This window comes from Akebia trifoliata, chromosome 4, assembly GCF_017979445.1.
Source record: "Akebia trifoliata isolate Shusen 1 chromosome 4, ASM1797944v1, whole genome shotgun sequence".
NCBI classification, from domain to species: Eukaryota; Viridiplantae; Streptophyta; class Magnoliopsida; order Ranunculales; family Lardizabalaceae; genus Akebia; species Akebia trifoliata.
In genome coordinates, this window is record NC_141378.1 from 2,623,341 (window position 1) to 2,644,359 (window position 21,019).

Sequence of the window (21,019 nt, forward strand, 5' to 3'; positions counted from 1 at the left end):
TGATTTTGCAGAATTTTACATGAAGCTCATCTAGGTGGTTGTTTGAGTCTAGTATAATGTTTTCGTATGTATAGTCTCACCGAAGGGGTGGGGATACCCATGATAAGCAAATAATAATAATAAGAATAATAATGTTTTTGTACAGGTTCAATTAGGAAATACTTAATAAGATTCCTCTGTTATTTGGTTTAGACATGGAAACATTAGGGTCTTCAAATACTTCTTTTATCAGAGATTAATAGCTTTGCAAGTTTAATCTTGGTCTCTTCCAACTTCACTGATCGCCTTTACCTGCTCGGTCTGGTCTGATCTGTTGACATAACTAGCATCTAAATTAGGCTCTGGTTCAATCACAAACTGCATAGTTTATTCTGTCGAGAAACATCGAGAACAAGATTATCCTCAATAGCCTTGACAGGATAATTTGAGAAAACCGGACAAAAATTATTCACAAATGAGCTATTCCTTCCCATCTCACTGAGATCTATAGACACATGAACACAAGTAGAGTCACCATCTGTTTCACACCTAACACTTCATCTTTCCCTCTTTACACTTCCTGAGTAACACCAGTGGAGCCCTTACGGTGTAAGGTTTCATCAGAATGCCATCCATGTTTCATAGCGTCATATATCTCGCCATCACCCCAAAGCGCATAGGCGTCTTCTCCATGCACTGCATCATCGCCTATCAATAGTTCTTCCTCTGACATTCGTAGTGGGATCACCAGCCGTATCGCAAGGCAGATTATAGTTGTTACGACAATGTTCCAACCTATGATGAAAAGGCCTCCTACTATCTGTTTAAGAAACTGCACTCCTCCGGATCCTCCATAGAATCCTCCCCTAGAGTTGGTGACGGGCAAGAAGAGTGCGCAAAGTTCTGGCTCGGCAAGTAGGCCGGTTGTGGTGCCTCCCAAGAAACCAGCAACAGCATGGGTGTGGAAGACACCAAGGGTGTCGTCAATGCTCTTAAGTAATTGCCACCTCCTGTCAACGATCATCATGGTGAACCAAGGAATGCTGCCCGAGAGAATTCCCATTATAATTGCAGCCCATCCTTGCACAAGACCTGATGAAAAAAAAAAGTAAAAGTATTTATTTTTTTGATAAGTACACAAAATTTTAATAGTAGCTCCAGTAGCGATGAACAAAGAGAGTCGACTCAGATGATTTGGCTATGCTCAACGAAGGCTGATTACTATCCCAATTAGATTTAGGAAGATTCAAAAGACGTGGATGGACATAGTGAAGGCATATACGAGCTAACTTTTAATGACAAAATACTTGACTTTAGACAAGTGGAATGGAGGAATGTGGTTCATTTAGCCAAGATATTTGGGATAATAAGTCTTTGCTTGTAGAAGTTTGAAGATACGAAATTTGGCTGTTTTTCAATTATCATACTTTTCATGTCCATCTGTTGCACACCATATCAGACCCTTTTATATAGAAAGAAGGAAAGAAATATTACCTGCTCCAGGGGTTATGCAAACAAGCCCTGTGATCATGCCTTGAACGGCTCCGATCACTGAAGGTTTCTTAAAGAAGATGACATCTAAGCAGGTCCACGTAAGGAGGCTTGTTGCCGCGCATATGTTGGTGTTTAATACAGCCATTGATGCATCAATGTTTGCTGTATAAGGATCGCCACCATTGAAACCAGCCCAACCCATCCACAAGAGCCCTGCACCCGCCAACGTCAACAACATTGTTTGGAGGGAACCTCTCTCGGTCCTTGCTCAAACGTGGCCCCCCTAAAACAACACCACCATCGTCCATGATCATCAATTTGATCTCAGAACTTAACTACATTTTGGGTTTTTTCATTTACGTCTCTGAATAGTAAGGCATAGTTGAAATATTTCTTTTAAACATTTGACCTTAAAACAAAATGATTTGTGATTTCTAATCATTTGATTTAGTATGGGAAATAAAAGGGAATTAAAAAAAAAAGGAATAAAATAGGTTTTTCAAATTACTTTGATCTAGGAAGGATATATAATAAATCTAATTATTGAAGGTGTTATATTTAAAAATAAAATATATATTTCTTACGTTAATTTTTACATATCCTCTAATTTTGTAAAATAAATCAAAGGGTTACCAAATATCCTTATTTATACGTACTCCACTTAAATCAAAGGGTGAATAGATGGGATTTTAGGGGGAAAAGAAATGTGTTTCCAAATAAACCAAAGTTTTACCCTAAATATTGTAGAGGTCGAAGATGATGGAATTTAAAGGAGAAAAAACAATGACTACAAAATTAAAAAAAAGAAGAAAAAAAAAAAAGAAGGTTTTTAGCCCTAAGATTGAAGAGGTCAAAGACCGAGGAATTATGGGGAGAATAAAAAGTCAAGGGCTTTTGGCAAGAGGATGAAGACAAGGGTATTTCTATTTTCTACTAATCTTTCATAGAAGACCCTGGTCAAGGGGTATGTCATTAGTTTGAAAACACACAGGGTATCTCAAATATTAATCAAAAGAGGAATTTACCAAAACAGTTTAGAAAAATCGTGAAATTACAGTATGAGTATGCTTTTCAAAATATTTATACAAAAATAAAAATAAAGTATAGAAAATATTTCAAAAGAGAACCCTTTCCTTACCTAAGGGTCAATTATCTCGAACGGATTATCAAATTGGCAATCCAACCCCACAGCCTTCTAGATTTCATGGAAAAATTCAGATAAAAAATAAAAATTTTAAAAATATTTTTTGGGGGCTTTATCCAAGGTTTTGAAAATCTTGCCGGTCTAAAATTAAAATTTAAGGGTGTAAAAATGGAAGGTGAGGTTTGAAATCTAAGTACGGCTGGACTTACTCTTTTCAAAATGACAAATCTTCTTCAGTAAAATTTCTTTTTTTTATATCTCTCATAAGAAAACGTATAAATATTAAATGAATGATGATCATTTGTGTTTTGTACAATATGTGTATGAAAGTAAATTAACTAACTATTAACTATGGTAGAAAACGAACGCACTCCTTTTGAAAATAATAGGTTCTTACCAAATCGGTAAAAATACTGATTTGGTAAAACCCAGCGAGATATATGATCTTAATTACCCAAGTTCTAATTAATTCTCACCCAGTAAGCAGCAGTGAAACCAGCAATCCCAGAAGAGAGATGAATCACATAACCACCAGAATAATCAATAACTCCCCAATGAAACAAAAACCCACCACCCCAAAGACTAAAAGCACCAACTGTGTAAGAAAAAGTTAACCAAAGCGGAACAAACATCATCCAAGCCCTTATATTCATCCTTCCCAACAAAGACCCAGCCAACAAAATCAAAGTTATAGCTGCAAACACAAACTGAAAGTAAACCATTGACGCCATCGGATAAAAAGGCGCGGCGACTGCAGTCTCCACATTACCGTTTTGGTAATATTGTGTCGTTTCGGGTAATCTTGCTTGTCTAATTAGGAATTTTTGGCCTAAAGCTGGACCAGCTTTGCCCCAAAAAGGAAGGAGTTTGTCTCCAAAGGACATCTTGTAAGCCCAAGTGACCCAACAAATGAGAACAGCAGCAAAAGCATAGAGAGCCATGAAGGCAGAGTTAACGGCCCATTTCTTCTTAACTATGCTACCATAAAGGATGACGAGACCGGGTATGCTTTGGAGACCAACAAGTGTAGCTGAGATCAACTGCCATGCGTTGTCACCTTTGTTTAACCAATCTGGGGCTGCGGGTGTGATGCCTTGGTAGGCTACAGGGATTGTCACGTTAGCCATTAATGTTGGTTTTTGACTCAAAGAGAGTAACTATATATGGTGTATTACTTGTGGTTTATAGACTTAAAATATATATAGTGGAGGTGATGTAGGAGAGGGGGATCTTATAAAATTAATAATTTTTATTGTTTATTTCTTAAATTTTAGTTTTCATGACTAATAAAAAATGATTCATGATATTACCCCCACCTAAACATATGAATAAACCCTATAAAGGATTGAATCGTAATAATTTGACTCTCTTTTTTGTACGCTTCCTAACCTGATAGTTCATAGAACCATAAATCTTTGTCCTTGTGTATCCCAAAGTAAAGGATTTAGGATTCGGAGCATACAAAAAAGAGAGTCAGATTATCTCGATTCTAAGTGCTTTTGTTATAAAATCACACAATAAGTTAATGGGATTTTGTGCCTGTAGCATCCATTGACTTCTAGTGTGATTTAATAACAAAATAATTTATGGGGTTAATTCGTTTTTTAATGACGTGTTAATATCACAACCCCAATAATATCTAATGGGTACATTTGATAATTTCTTATTGAACCCATTTAGATCTTGGTAGTAGTGGATTTTCGAGTGGATTCATTTTTCTAGTACCTTTGCATTTTTGAGAAAGAGAGGGAAGGACAAGGAGTGGATTCTTTGTAGTAGTTTTTCCCTGTAGTACTCTTTCCAAAGTCAAGAATCCATCTTGGAAAAAAAAAAAAAAAAGTCCATCAGACATGTAAGAATCATGTTTTAGATCAATTTAATAAATAAATAAATTTTCTTTAAGTTTGATCAAGGGCTTTGAAATTGACTGGTCATTGAAATAAAAATATTCAAAGAAGGGGTTTTGATATCTATGTCATGTGGCATTCTCTCAATTGTATAAGTGCACCATGAGAATTACATCGAAAAACTATTACATAGGATTCTCTCCCAGGACAACAACCTAGAGTCAATAGTGAAATGGAAGAAAAAAAATAACCTAGCAAATTAGTTAACTCGTCTTTATTATGTGCAATTATGCTACTCAAATACGTTGGTGACTTTATTTATTTATTTATTTATAATTATATGTATGACTGGGGAATCAAAACCAAGGCATATGAGATCCTCCCCTGAGAACATGCAACGCCCACACATCACACACACTAGATAAATGAGGGAACTCCCTTGTGAGTGGCCCTAAGAAAATATTACTCATACTGGATATCAAACACACAACCTACAGACTTTCACCGCTTATTGGATATATATGCATATATGTAGTAAGGTTACCATAACTAACTAGTATTTTATTTTCAACCACAAATTAGTGTTGTCAATGGATCAAATGGGATTGTATTTGGAATTTAATCCATTTTGATCCAATAACTATGGATTTGGGTTGTGGTATGCAGTATGCACACATAGCTCTTAGCAATTGGTACATGTTTCGTAGTGATCTGTTTTATTTGGACATCCCTAAGGCATATCCTCGTATCTATCATATTTTGTGTGTGTGATTGATTTTCAAAATGAGAAATTAATTTATTATCTCTTCCCACGTTTCACTCTCATTAGTAGAACATAGAAAATTATGACCTTTACCTTCAGGGGCGGAGCCAGGATTTTCCTATAGTGGGAGCAAACAATGGTTAGTTGTATAGTGAAGATGAATGATTTTAGAGAGAAATTAAGAGATTTTTAGTTTGAAGTTGAAGAAAATGATATGTAGGTCATTTTCAATTAATATTTGAGAAGTCCCGATCAAGAGGCAATGTCATCAACAAAAAATAGAAGAGATGAGGGAGTGGAGACAAATGGAACATGTAATTAGTTAAAAATATAGGAGTGTCTCAAAGTTCTAGGAGGGCAAAAATTGAAGGGAGGTGAGGGTGTGGGGGCAAATGGGGAGAGAGGTGAGGCAATAGGGACAAATGGGGCATGTAATTAGTTGAAAATATAAAGGTGTCTCAAAGTTCTATGGGGACAAAAATTGGAGGGAGGTGAGTGTGTGGGGGCAAATAGGGAGAGAGATGAGGGAATGAGGACAAATGGGACATATAATTAATTGAAAATATAGGGGTGTCTCAAAGTTTGTGGGGGCAATTGCCCCCACTAGCTCCTTACTAGCTCTGCCCCTGTATACCTTCATTTTTGTAATTTGTTCTTCACATGTCCCTATCTCATTCGAAATTATACACAAAAGAGTAGAATAATGGTGCACCCTAGAAGAAAACTGTGACGTTGGATTGAAATTGTATGGAGTCTCGACTATGGTGGGACGGAGTTTTTTGTCGTATTATGATGAAGATTCGTCTTAAACGACGTTGACTAACAGCGTCAAACGTTCAACTGATATCTTCTCATCTCAGCCGTACGTTTATGGTGAGCCTCAAACGTCCTAACGAACTGGGAGCGGAAGGATAACAGGAATCTTTTGGGTTCATGGAATCTTCTATTAAAGCGAATATCTTTTATGTAGACAGAAGTATCCTTGTTAAAAGAATTAAAGCGAAGTTCTTTTATGGACGCTTTTTGTCTTTTAAAAGAATGAAAGGGTAATCTCATCATTTACAGAATTCTAAGGGTATTCCACCAAACGGTCGAGTATTTGGCCAAAATTTCTGACCTAACTACGAATATTTTGCAAAATCGTTACATATCTTTCTTTACTGTAAATCGATAAAAATGTCATTTATCCACTTTACTATTTACTATGTATTTATTTTTATCAAAATGGTTATTTTCTACAGAAACATTAAACTCGAATTATTTTTAATTTTTTTATATATATAAAAAAAACCCATTTAGTTGAATTAGCTTTTAATTTTATATCCTTATTTTCAATCCAAAACAAATCCTAAGAGCAACTCCAACGGCTATACCCACCTCCATACCCTTTTATGGGTAACCACTTTGAATATTCATGAGGGTATACTCTCCAACCGTGCTATCCATAATTATAACGCCCCCAATGAGATGGGGAATTTGTAACCTCTGTCCCTTCATCTTTCTGAATCGAGGCCCGGCCCGGCTCGCGTCGTTCCAACAACCGGCGGGGAGCACCTCAGTATACGATCGCGCGCAGTAACTGGGAGTCCTATTACACCTAAGGCCAACTGAAATTCACCAAACCAAGGTTCATCTCGTGTAGTGATTGTGGACTCGTACAAGGATATTGAGTAGACGGTTGATGTATCAGACTCGACCCTTTCTTTCGTAGCATGCATTCCCATCCGTGTCGCAACTGATTCGGTAAGCTACGTGTCCGGTGCACGCACGGAGAACTGCCTTCGGTCTCCCAAACTGACTTACTCATGGCAACCTTCCGGCCGCCCAACGACCTATAACGCTAGTCACTACTCCCACTGGGGCTAGGAAGTAAGCCCCACAACCCAAAGCGGCGAAGAACAAATAGAATTTGCTACGAAAGCCGGCTAACGGGGGTATTCCTGCGTATGAGAACATAGTAATGGAGAAGGTAATAGCCGAAATAGGATTCGTTTTGGCTAGAGCGCCCAAATCCGCTATGTATTTTACACGGGTTTGCCGTAATGCTGATTAAAAGGCACAACATAAGGATCAAGACCACTATGAATTTACTAGTCCCATTTATGGGCTTTGGTTATATATCGACCGAATGAAAGTGAGTGAACAGGTGGGGAATTGGAAATCAAGGAAATAATAAGGACTATTTTATTTGTCTATCCTCCTTCCGGGAATACTTTAATATTTAAAAAAAAAAAAAAAATCTATCCTTAGTAAAAGTTGGATGCCAATAACAATCATCACGAGATGAAGGGTTGAGGAAGCTTCTTTTCTTTGTCCTCATAGACTTGAAACTCTAAAATAATAAAAAAATCATTAAGAGAGAGAGAGATGTGTCATTAATAAGGGTTCGAAGTTCAATTTACTTTCAAATAGAGGTTTGTAAGGTAATTTCTAAGGGTCCTAAAGAGCAGGAAGACCTCAACGGTCTTAAAACCTCTACAACCAGAGCTACTACCCTAGTCAATGATCTGAAATTTTCCCTCCAAAAAACGGAGAAGCTATTTGGAGCTACTCATTTAGGGTCTTGAAAATCCCACAACCCAAAATGGGTCAGGAGATAGGTTTTGAGTTGGAATTGCTCTAAATATTATTCTAATTCATTTTAGTAATTTGATAAAAAGTAATATTTTTTATTTATTTATTCGAGATTCATAAGAATAAGAAAGTTGTAAAAGTAAAAGAGTCACATTAGAATAATCTTAGGCTAGAATTTCATATCGCACTTCCTGACGTGAAAGTGAATGGTTCCCATACACTTTCACGTCAAGAAGTACGATCGATGCGAGGTTCCAGCATGAGGTCACTTCAGCATTATTCAAAATAAAATTCCAGTTGTGACCTTTGGGACTATGAGCATCCATTCATGTTCATAAAAATAAATATGGTGACCCACAAGATAGATCGAGACTACCCACCTTATTTTTTCTTCGTTGTTTTTCAAATTTCAATATTTCATGGGTCTAGTGTGATGTTGAACCCTAGAAAAATCTTCGTTACTAATTTTAGGGCATTTGTAACTTTGTCCAATGACCAATAAATTAATGCCACGTGTATATGAAAGAAAGAAAAATTAGGTGTATAACAAGATGATGGAATAATTTTCATTATGAAATTGTGGCATCCTTGGGATGCATTTTAAAATGAAATTGTTTTCTTAAGTAATCCAGATTCTCTTCCTACATGTCTCATTGATAGTTGGATGGAGAAACATGTCCAACATTGATGCACTCTATAAAACAGACCCATGACGTTAAGTAGAAATGCGGACGGAGGTTTTTGTCATATTAAAAGGAAAAAGAGGTTTTTGTTGTATTATTAGAATCTGACAAACTAATAGGATCGAAGGCCAAGTAGATGATTTTTGTTCAATTTTTATTTTATATTTTTTATATAATAAAAATTAATAGATACTCGAAATCATAGTCTATTATCCGTATTTTGGCTCTACTTTTTCCAGCATTGGAATCTAAACAAATTAAAATAAGAATCTTTTTGTATAATTTCCTTTACAACCACACGACACGTCCTGGTAAAATCTGAAAATTCTGATATTAAAATATGGGTGGAAGGACTGGGCCAAACTTAATCGTTCCGATACTAATTGGGCTTCAAAAATCTTAATCTGATCCATCTAATGTCCGGGCCTGGCCCAATAAAAATAACCTATGTCCAAGCCTGACACATAATATACTTAGAGCGTATATATGGGTCGGGTAGACTACAAGTCTAATCCCCACCCCCAGCTTCAAATATAAAAAGGCCCATATCCAATCCACAATGGACCAGGATAGGCCAAAATCCAGCCCATTTTAAAGGTTTATCGTGTTTTGAGGTGTTTTTGAATGGAATTTTAAACTCTCTGTCTCTCTCAGCTTCAATATCAAACATCATAGTCTTTGAATCGAACTCTTAATTTAAATTCCTTACAAAGCTAACGACATGGACAACTTTGAAAAACCAAACACAAAAACCAATAGAAGAGGGTTGTAATCCACTTTAAGAACTTCAATCTTTCTATTAAATCATTGATTATTATATATAAGAAGTCAATATCATTCATGTTCTGTTAACACATAATTTTATTAGATAAATAAAGTAAGCGTAATTGATCAATCAAGTATGTTGGTGCCTAATGCTACATAATTGAATCTTATTGTTAAATTTTTTATTTAATTGGTTCCACACCTTAATAGAGTATTAAGAAATTGAATTGACATCTTGTTGTCATTACTGAAAGTTCTAAATGTTAAGTGACAAAAGTAGACTACTATAAACTTCTTAAACTAGATAATTTAGCTAAACACCCCTATCATTAAAATAATAAAAGAAAGATCGAAATAGCAACTACCCAATAATGCCCCATACTCAACAATTTCATCACTATTGTCTTTGTAACGATTAATAAAGAAAATAAATTAATATACATAGGGGATTACTAAAATCAAAGGCTTCATGAGAACGTTAACTACTCTCATAACCCAAAGTTTTTAAAAAATATCATTAAAGATTTTATTATTTCATCTTTTAGTTAAAAAACTAGTGTTTTTTTTTTTCTCTATGCCTGGTTTTGCCCAATTCATAGACCATGGTCTTGTCCAGGGACTACTCCCAGGGCATCATACGCACCATGTAAGTCAGGTGAGCCCTCGTGGGTGGCCTCTGAGGAATTAATGCTCATATTGGGTATCAAACGCATGACCTACTGGCTATCATAGTGTCATTGTTTTTTTTATATTAAAAATACCTTTCATAATATCAAAGACATCCTAATCAATGTGGTATCTGAAGTTTACAGAGAGAGAGAGAGAGAGAGAGAGAGAGAGAGAGAGAGACTCTGACCTTAAACTTAATGGGCCTAACCCAGTCCAAAAATGAATTGAGCTTACTTATTTCCTATATAAACCTCCTGTAAATGTCAATTTAAGTTTATCCCTAATTAATTTCATTCTAATCCAATTAATATTAACATTCTTTTCCCAATCCTCGTAGAAAATGATTTGGTGAATCAAAATACACTTATTACAATCTGATGTTACTCGTTAGCATTTCTTTTCCATAACTAGCTATACATTAAGAAATTACTGGTAAATACACTTCATTACTAGTCTGTACTTAGCCAAATGTAACAATCGTACGGGTTCTAATTATTACACCTGCCCTACCTATCTTGTTATTAAAATCATGACCACCACCACCACCTACCATCACATCCTCCACAATAATGGCTACTCTCGTCTCCAAATATTTTCTCATGTTTGTCCTAATAATCTCTATCTATGAGTCTTCCCTTGTTGTCGGCGAAACCACCTTGCAAATTTCTAATCATTTAGGTGAAGGCTTGAACTTGACCCTGCACTGCTTGTCCAAAAATGCTGATTTAGGTATCAAACATTTACCCTTTCGATATTCTGCCGAGTGGAGTTTTTATATCAAATTTTTGGATTATGTGATTGTAAGCTGTGACATGCAATGGTTCGATGGCTTGGGCCATTTCGATATAATAGTGGACCCATTCAGGTGCCACTCTAAGTGTATTTGGTCAGCCAGATCAGATGGCCTGTATTATCTCGTCAAAGAGATCCATACTTATCAGCTTCAGTATGGATGGCAAAATTAAGCTGCTTCAGTGTAAAAGATATACTACATCAAGCAATATATACTATGTTTTATTTTATTTTATTTTTGATCGACTATCTATGCTATGTTGGAATTAATTGTGCTACAAATGTAGTATTTTCTCTGTGAAATAATAAATTGTTTGATTAGATTTCAGTTGTACTGTTCAGGTGTTGTTTCAGGTTAGAAGTCCTTTTCTTTTGATGGTCCCATAGGTATTAATAAGACCATATATTTGCTCAATCTTTTTATCTTCTTATCTTTATTTGTCCAGGCTTGTCGAGTACACGTTTTTTCGCACGTGCTTCATAAAGAAAGTCACAAAGAAAATTAAACGAATGTACAGTACAAGTATTATTAGGTTTCGGATTTTGTGTGAAAATAAAATTTTCATAGAAATGTTTCAATTTTTATGTGATTATTAATGTTAATATATATTTTTATAAAAGTAAAAAAAATATTGAATTTTATTTTTATTGAAATTGATAGAGGGATTAAATTTTTGAGAGCTTATATGATCACACCAACCTATAATTATAGCACATCAATTAATAAAATTAAACATAACACTGCAAATAAAGATAAATTGGAAGAAAAAAAATTGCCTTTTTTTTTTCTTTTTGATCAAAATGTTAGAATTTTGTTTGAGAAAAAGTAAACTTTAAAAGAGAGTAAGGATAGCATAGAGAAGATCTCTTTTGGAAAAAAAAAAAAAAATTCTAGAAGAAAATGAAAAGGTGTTATAATTGTTCTAAGAGCCGAAAGAGGAATGCTTGGATACTTTATTATTTGATGAAAGAGAAAAGAGATTATATGGGTTCAAGAGACAGAAGAGAAACTTTTTCTTAAAGAAAAAAAATCCTTGCAGAAAATGAGTTTTAAGAAAAATATAGGGGGCCATGCAGAGCAAAGTGTAATTTTAAAAGGTTTTCTCTAATTGGATTGTGATGGATCAATTCCATATGATATTAAGAGTACCATTTTTTTCATCAAGGGTTTTCTACTTTCTCGATTTTTGAAAAAGAAAAAGATCTAAGGAGCCTGCAAACATTTTCTCTTATTCTCTTCCCTTATCTCCATGTTTGATTTGAAGAAGACACTGCCATACTGGTAAAATTTCTTCTTTAAACAAATAAAAAAAAGATTAAGGGACTGGTTGACCCTCGACTCGACCAGTTGCGTGTAGGGCTTTCTGAGAGGACAGTGCATGTGACAGTGGGATTAATCTCACCCAAAGGGTGGGGAGATACCCACAATAAGAAATTAAAAAAAAGAAAGATTAAGGGACTGGTTGACCCTTGACTCAACCAGTAAAATGTAGGACTTTCTGAGGGGACGTGCGTGTCACCATGAGATTAGTCTCACCCAAAGGGTGGGGGGATACCCACAATAAGAAATAAAAAATAAAAAAAAAATAAAAAAAACTGATGGGGAAATATTGGTTCTATTCTATTTAAAACGATGAAAGAAAACATCAATTTAACATTATCAATGCATTTACCACATTGGAAAGTTCGTTGTCTTGTCAAGGGAAGCTAATATCAAATATCAAATATCAAATATTGCATCAAAAAATGCACCTGAGTCCTGAAGACTTTTACCATTGGGAGCCATTATTGGAGATGCAAGCAACCACCTACAATTGTAAATTTCACTAAAGACAGATTCATTAAAAAGCTGAGAGAACACACCAATAAAGCATTCTTCTTGTGTCCTTAAACCCTTTTTATTCTCACCTTATTTTGATGATTTACCTATGATCAAGAACAGACTATCTCAATATAGAATATAGAAAAGCTGAATTGCATCATTAATGAACTGTAACAGAAGAAAATCATGAATCAAACACTAACAAGAGATAATATACTATTTCTTTCTATGAAGAGTCTGACCAAGATATTAATCCACGGCGCCAAAGAATATCGCAAAGGAAGACCTCTTTGGTGAGATCACTCCTAGCAGCCATGGGACAAAAAAAAAAGGCCTAATAAAATAGATAAATTCCTTTCACTACAAAGCCGAGGATTAGGTTATTACAGTCCCCTACTCCACACACCAGTAACCAGACTTGTACAAAAAGAAACAAATGGACCAGACCTATATCAAAAAATTGAAACAAAAGAATAATAACTTAGACCCCAAAACAAGGCTAGGAGGACGATTGCACACTCAGATGAGGAATTGAAGGAAGAAGGATTAGAAGATTTACTCTAGAAGAAAGGAGACGTAAGACCTCATTAACTTGGCCTCCTCAAGCACAGATGGATCCTTGATCAGCATATTGAGTTGCTATAGAGAGTCCATAAATCATAAATAGCGCATCTCCCAGCATTTACAACAAACTGCAGATTTACAGCAACTATTTCTGAACAAGTGCTTCTCTTGAATTGTGAATGAATTCACATGCAAGTACTCATCTAAGTGAAATAGTCTTGGCGAAGGATTGTGACAAATTCGGCAGATAGCCCATCTTCATCCTTTTGCTTCCATAGTTCCCCATTCCCTTGGATATGCCATGATATTCTAGGAGACAGTGGTGAATACAAATCTGCATGTGTTGGGAGAAAAAAAAAATCATTTATCACTTGAAATAAGTGCAAGGATTATCGAGTTTAAGCATTGCTTTTATTAAAACAAAAACTAGAAATTTATGATCTCAAGGAGTTTCTAAGGTGCTTGCAACAAGATTTTTTTTTGTTTTTTTGCTTACATTCTTTCATGACATCTGGAAAATTACTTGTATTATCCTAAAATACAATCTGTAAAAGAGGTCAAAAGACATCTTCAATGTGGTGAATCAAGTATCCTAGTTACAAGATTTAAGAACTTCAAAACTTCAAAATAGAGTTTTGGATTAACTTTCTCAATTCAGATTTGATTCCCTCAGGAGTTTAAAGTGTATGCATTAGTGTTCATCATCATCATCATACTGTTATAAGAACTCACATCTTTGTATGTGACTAGTGATCACTCAAAACTTCTCTTGGAAGTAATTGTTGCAGATTCACTCCCTCTTGAAAATCAAAGTTGGATATTACATGCCCAACCTAGAAGAATGGGTTACTTAACTTTCTTCGAATTCCTAGGTAAATCCTATACCATAACAACTGCCATAAATAAGATACTGCTAGATTAACACATCGTACATAAAATCCATGTGAAGCAATTTATGCCAGTTGTGTACACGTAAATGCACACAAAATACCTGTAATTGGAGGATCTGGTTCTCTGGTACTATGCAACACTGTAGTACCCGACAGCACAGTGATGAATCCACAGAGCTCTGATGCTATACTGCTTGCACTCTGACCAGAGTAATCCTATAATTAACAGCAAGCTTAATGAATTCGCTGAAAAACATACATGCGGGGTTCACAAGGCTGATTTTTAGTGAGAATATTCTCCTCACTAAGAATGTCACTTCCATCACAAATATCAGCTCATTCTGAAACTTATCAACCTCATCAATTGTGAACTTAAAGTAGATTACGATTTCAATAGTCCAGATTCTTTTAAATTATATGTTTAATATGTTACAATGGGTTATTTTAAAAAATTGATGGTGAAATAGGCAGTCACAGGGTTAGAAATCTAAGAAAGGGTTGGGTTTTATTCGTGAGGATGATTTCCTCTCCAAAAATCAACAGAACTCCTAATCCTATGAGAAATGAACTCAAGGTTAAGGGTGAAATGTGCAGTACAAAATGTTCAATTTGTAATGCACTTCTTATATGGTTAAAAGTTTCAGAATGGGCTATGAGACCATGTAAAAAACTGTGCAAGAAAGACCCAAAATACAGACGAGTTAGTCTATACATGCTCCCTATTTGTACTCATGCTAGCAGGGGCCATAGGTCCTAATGGATATAGGATGATCCAATCGTACGGTAAATTGTCCATACCTTAGAGGCGATCAACAAAAACGTGCAATTCATTTTGACATTCCAAGACTAGTGAAAAGCTAACTTGGAGTTGAAAAATCTGTATTTTTCATTTAACCCATTGCTTAGGAAAACCCTTTTTACACAATAAAAATTAGAATGTGCTGATATGTTGCGACAAATATCATGATGTTGAGCATAATTCACTGTGTGGTCCAAAGTCAATATGTGACCTATACGGGTCTCCCACTTGGGAAGTAAGAATAAGGAATAAGGATAGACCAACTCTATATATATTGTAGTGTATGAGTTCATCAGAATATACCTTAAACATTATGACACTTGCAAAAATTGTGAGAGAAGTGAACATGGCATAATAGATAGGAGACACAACTGCAGTGTTGAAGGTATCCAATGCCTGGAGACATGCCAAACTCAACAATTAAACTACATAATATTTTATACAGTAAACAAACTACAACGCCACAACACCAAGCTAGTAGATGCATTTTTGAAATTGCAAACAAACATAGGATGAAACTATCACTTAATGCTACACATGCTAAGCGACTTGCTCTTGTCCAATCTCCAGAAAAAAAAATGATAAAATCATTTCAATTAGAAGTAACATAGAAACTAATAGTTGCCAAAAGTTGTATCAGAAAACTTGAGAACAACCTTAACAGATTGGACCAGACATATTCTGGACTGCCATACCACTAGGAACATATATTCATCTCTATAATCTTTCAAAATATCTCTATGCTTGAAATCTGGGAATGTATATTCTCAGATAGTATAAATAAAACACAAAAACTTACAACATTATACATACTTTTAAAGTACAAAACATTGATTGTTTAACATTTTTCTTAGCACCAAGCTTATGAATAGTTAATAATAAATTATGCTTTTCCGAATATCAATATTTCATAAACTGCCGAATATTGGAAAACTGCTATTGCTCCAATTGGATTTTGTAATTTAATGAGTTATGAGTGTGTTATTGATGTAGGACAACCTAAATCTATTCGATTTTTCTACTTTGGGAAGGACAACCTAAATTTATTCGATTCTTCTACTTTGGGAAGGGTGGGGAAAGGCTAATTAGGGGGTGATGAAGAAGAAAAGAAAAATTATTGAAAGTTTTTTTTTTTTAATATAGAAAAAAAGTTTCCCAAAATCCCAATGGCTATTTGTTAAAAAGAATATAGATGCAAAGTTTTGGCATTATTTTTTTTTTTTTCAGTGAGGGTATTGTAATTAGGTTTAGGGGTATGGAATAGGGTTAGGTAATAGTGGATAGAGGAGATTTGGAGAAGAGATTAATTAGATAAGGGTGTTGTTAATAAGGGAAGACCTATCAACACGACAAACTTTGCCTTCTCCCAAAATTGATGCTCAAACTCAACAATGTCTCGAAACAACATAGCAAACCTCTTAGGAATCTAAATTTCAAAAAGTCCGGTCCTAAAAAAAGGCATATCAACCATGAATTGGAGACAATAAATTGTAGTGCATTGCTTCCCATCCCAAAAACCTTGAAGAGCCAACAACCCTAGAGATAAATAGAGCTTCCACCACTGCAATGAATAGAAAAGGAGATGCATAAATCTCCTTGTTTCAACCCCTTATAGCTCTTAAAAACATCCAAAGGTGGCCTCATTCACCAAGACCGAAAAATGAGCTGAATAAATGCAATTTTTTGAACCCATGTCCGCCGCTTTTCTTCAAATCCCAATCAAACAAACATGTAATCCACAATATTCCAGCTTTCGTGATCATAAGCTTTATTGATGTTGCAAATTATTACGGGGATCACTAGATTCAATCTAGGAATCTAGACATTCACTCAGCCAAAACTCTACCAAGAATTTGTATTCCTTGGTAAAAGCTCTTTGTCCCTGCGAGGTCACTGAAGGATGAACAACCTTGACTTTTTTTTTTGAAACCTAGATATCCGGGCCTCTTGATTTTTTTATAGGAAAATCTGGGCCTCTTGATTTTAGAGGCAAAGTTCCTTATGTAATTTTATACAAATTACCTACAAGAGTAATGCATATGAATTCCCTTATATTCTACTTCCTTGAATCTTGGGGATCGAAACTGTACAAGGTAATATACTTGTATGCATGAAAAATAAGTTTCAAAGGTGCTATTGGAGCAGTATCAAGCAAGCTTCCACCTAAAATTCCGAGATTATTTTATCATTTTAGTTTAACATTCGATGCATGCCATAAATTTGGATGATTTTCATAGTGAAGAAATACAATCTACAAGCACACTGAAATTAAAATTTAGAACGCTGGTTATATCATAAACTTGATAGTAAGTTTATTTTTATTTTTTTTTTGCAATTCATTAACTAGTGAAACAGCTGAACAATTCTTACAGTGTCAGTTCCAGCATGTTATCTTTCCCATACTATAATAGGTACATATAACCTAATAACTATATTCTACTCCCTTTCACCTGAAGAAAAAGCTTGGGAAAACTTCCCTTCAAATCACAGTAAGATATTAAATCTAAATAAATTACTTAATATCCTATGAAAATCACATGTATTAACACAACATGAAACTGAAAATCCAAAGATTTCTTAAGGCGAAAGATGTTGCTTTCTCTTCAACATTGAATAAAGAAATGGGTAAAAAAAATCTACAATGAATAAATGAGGTACTGACCTTGTTTAGATAATTCAACTGAGTGATGATGCAGGTGATCGCAACCATTGCAAATATCCATGTCTGGAAGTATGCAACTTGGCTTATACCCTCCAATGTAAGTTTTATTGCAATCCCAATTGCTTTTATGCTCATAACCTTCAATCAGAAAACCTCGTCAGATATAGGAAGCCAAATTGTACTCCTGGATTAGAAAATGAGTATTAAAGCACACACAAACCAACCCCAAAGAGGCATAACCAATTCCCATCGCCAACACTTAATCAATCAAGTATGGGTTTATATCAGATTATACATCAATATATTTCAGACCATAATCAAAGTTAGCATTTCCCCAATATCCAATTGCAATGCTATAACTACTTACTGTCAATGATCCAATTATAGAGCATATGCCTACGTAAACCATTATGTTCGTCTGCCCGTAGCGAGGGGCGCAATGCAACATCAGTACGAGCACAGTAGCAATTGCCGATATCATATACAAAAGAAAAGCTGAACCAAACACATCAAACCAATCAAGAGAAAAGCTAGAAACAACTAAACATGAGTAACTAAGTTTAACCAGCTTACCCGGCTGTGTTGCTAAACCCCAGATTTCTTCTACAGAACTCGGATTACGTTCATCGGGTGCATGAAGCACAATTACTGTGGACCCCACTACACATAAAACACACCCTAATACCCCCATCTTCTGCAGTTTCTCCTTCAACAAGACATGTGCTAGAACAGCACTGAATCATTTCCCATAAACACAACAAATACAACCAAATTACTAATCAAGAAACTCTTTTTATTATAGATATTGGAACCAATAACCAAAAAAAAAAAAAAAAAAAATTTACCTAACAATTATACTCAAAGCACCAAGCGGCGTTACAAGAACAGCAGGGGCAAAAATGTAGGCGACGAAATTCGCAATCTCTCCAATAAGCACTGCCACACTCCCCAAAATTAATTAATTAAGACAATCAAAAACAAAATCTTCATACGAAAAAAATTTAATTAATCACAATGTAGCGGACTAACTTACTAGTAAACATGCCAATCCACCAAAGGGGCTCTAATAAATAACCGTATCCACCAACACCTTAAATTACAGATACAAAAACCAAAATTAGGGTTACGGTTTCTAGAAAAATCAGGGAATTTTAATTTTTAACTTCTTGATCTTTACTTACTGGCACGAGAACCGGATTTACCAGCCCGTTTAAGACCCTTTTTCTTGACGATGAAACTCGATCCAATAAAAACGCTAGAGACGACAGCAAGAATAAATCCTTTTAGATTATCTGAGTACCAGAGCGAAACTGCCACTCCTCCTTTCGATGAAGAAGGCGCCATTGATGATCATCGGCTGATCTACTTGTTCATCTAAAACTGATAATTTTGGGGAAGATTACTTCTTCTATCGGGATTGACTTTCTTCGTAGAATTGAAAAATAAAATAAAGGAATTAGAAAAGAAGGTTACTACTTCTAACTTGATTGATTTTTGTCGTAGAATTGAAGAAGAAAAATAGTGGAAATCGAAACCCTAGAATTCGAAAAGTTTGACTAACTATCGAATCCTAAACCTCTAGTTTTGACAAAAGGGAATTATTGGCTTAGTTGTTAAGGAATCATAAAGAAACAAAAAGAAATATAAAAAAAAAACTGAGTTTTCACTCCAAACAGTCCACAGAAAAAGGAGAGGCCGAGATGGTCGTTTGCCAGAGTTTTATTAGAGTAGGTGTAAAACGTGTAACGATTAATATGGATCGTTGAAAATCGAACGGTCTATAGTGACCTTACTTACATGTACCCGTTATCGTGCGCACATTTTCTGAAGCTATGCTGCTAACATGCGCCACTGCTAGGATCATTTTTCTCTCTCCTCCTTAAATAACAGAGAGATTTACTGGTCAGACCTAATTTATTACAAAAACTCCCTTCCTTTATAACAAATCTTACTTTATGAATCACACTATCGTGACTTACTTAGTAAGACTTAAAATCTTACTAAGGGTCGTTGGGTGCACATGGATTATCGGATTAGCAATCCAACAATGAAGTCTACTAGGTTTCATGGAAAAAATCAGATTCAAAATAAAACCTTTTGAGCTTGTTGTAGATGTTGAAAATTGATGGCTACTAAACTCTCAAATTTAAAATTAAAATTTTTGAAGAAAATTAATCCTTTATTTTGTATATTTTTTTAAAGTTCTGAAATTTTCTTTCTATTACTTCTTTATAACATGAATTCTTATAAATGAAGGAATATAATGGTAAAACATAAACTATTATAAGCATGCAAAGAACTAAATTGATAATTTAAGGAAAAAAATAGGTATTTCATAAGTGCTCAACCAAACTTGATTTGGATCTAAATATGGCATTAGTTAATTGGATCCGAGCTCAAATCAAAAGGAAAAAAAAAAAAAAAATCCAAACCTTACTATGAATATACTTAGATCCAACATAGGTCCTACCAATTTTATGCCCTACTATCGACATGAAGGTGTGGGCTCTAAGTTGGTTAAAGTTCATAAGTGTTAGCCTGCTAATTGGATTCCCCCCACCCACCCACATGAAGAAAAAAAAAAAAGATTTGAGCGAGACCAAATGGTCTTGGATGAGTTTTCTGACATATTTGAGACATCTCGTTCAATAATGAGAAAAATCAACGTGAGTTTTAAATCTCTTCCGATACAATGACTTGTCCGTCCGTCTCGTTGCTAGGTAATACGACGATACATCTCGATCTCAGACGAGTTTTGAAACCATGATCTCAACCTCCATACAATAGTTCAAAGCAAGCCAATAATTAAATAAAAGCTTAGCAGTAGATTTTTTTTATTTTTATTTTTATAGGTAAATGCAAAAGAATATATTAAAACTGGTAAAGATGACTACAAGAAAACAACAAGGCCAAAGGCCAATACTTTCACAGGAGACCAACTGCACAAAATCCAATCTACTTATAAAATCGTCAAAGAAAACTCCCCTAAACCCTTTTGAACACTTTACACCAAAAAATATACATATAAAAAATTCAAAATATAAACAATCTCATCTTGAAACAATGACATTCAGCTTCACTCCCAAGTGATAGCAAACTTGTCTCGTATGATGAAATGTCAGGAACACCGATCAAGATTTACAAACATTTGTTGAACCCGAAACAAGAAGAAAAAGATGAGCATGTCCAGAGGTCGTCGTCAATGATTCAATAGTTGATACTACAACCCAAGGATTTGGTGGGGTTAATATAGAGAAGTTTTTCTTGAAATTTCAAGACAACAAATATATTACTTTAGTTACAAAAGATTTTACAGCTTGTCATATATTTTTTTACTAATACTTCATTTTATTTTGTTTGTATCATACATTCAACCATACATATAAATTTCAATAAGTTTCCGTTTTTATTTTTATTTTCCCACGCATTATACAACATACAATTAAATGAATTAATGTGGTAAGTGAAATGTAAATGATTTTACAACTTGTCAAATATTTTGCATTAATCTTAAATTTATTTTGTTTCAATCATTCCTTGAACCAAACGTGTAACCTTCAATGAGTTTCTAT

At 34.8% G+C, this 21,019-nt stretch overlaps 1 protein-coding gene and 1 pseudogene across 3 annotated transcripts; both read right to left on the reverse strand.

Moving 5' to 3' along the window:
• Positions 1-267: 267 nt before the first annotated feature.
• On the reverse strand, positions 268-3,788 carry LOC147402932 (ammonium transporter 3 member 1-like; annotated as a pseudogene). The gene is made up of 3 exons (XR_015177359.1): positions 3,072-3,788; positions 1,474-1,756; positions 268-1,071 (listed from the first exon to the last, which is right to left on the reverse strand). The product of XR_015177359.1 is annotated as an ammonium transporter 3 member 1-like (transcript).
• Positions 3,789-12,719: 8,931 nt separating this feature from the next.
• On the reverse strand, positions 12,720-19,111 carry LOC147402933 (putative magnesium transporter NIPA6). 2 transcript variants are annotated; one of them, XM_086438359.1, is made up of 9 exons: positions 18,629-19,106; positions 18,481-18,537; positions 18,293-18,383; positions 18,021-18,181; positions 17,815-17,942; positions 17,448-17,585; positions 15,089-15,181; positions 14,088-14,202; positions 12,720-13,430 (listed from the first exon to the last, which is right to left on the reverse strand). In XM_086438359.1, exons 1-9 carry the CDS (start codon positions 18,789-18,791, stop codon positions 13,300-13,302), a joined length of 1,077 nt encoding a protein of 358 aa, XP_086294485.1. In that variant the 5' UTR covers positions 18,792-19,106; the 3' UTR covers positions 12,720-13,299. The 2 variants fall into 2 exon arrangements, with proteins under 2 accessions (XP_086294485.1, XP_086294484.1); XM_086438358.1 differs by having other exon boundaries at positions 17,815-18,181; positions 18,629-19,111.
• Between the last annotated feature and the right edge of the window lie 1,908 nt (positions 19,112-21,019).

Excerpts from the sequence above, each read along its gene's own strand:
- LOC147402933 (XM_086438358.1), bottom strand. The coding sequence starts at position 18,791 with ATGGCGCCTTCTTCATCGAAAGGAGGAGTGGCAGTTTCGCTCTGGTAC. Across the intron at positions 18,538-18,628 it reads TAAATCCGGTTCTCGTGCCA|GTGTTGGTGGATACGGTTAT; the intron begins GTAAGTAAAGAT and ends CTGTAATTTAAG. Across the intron at positions 18,182-18,292 it reads GCTTTGAGTATAATTGTTAG|TGCTGTTCTAGCACATGTCT; the intron begins GTAAATTTTTTT and ends GAAATGATTCAG.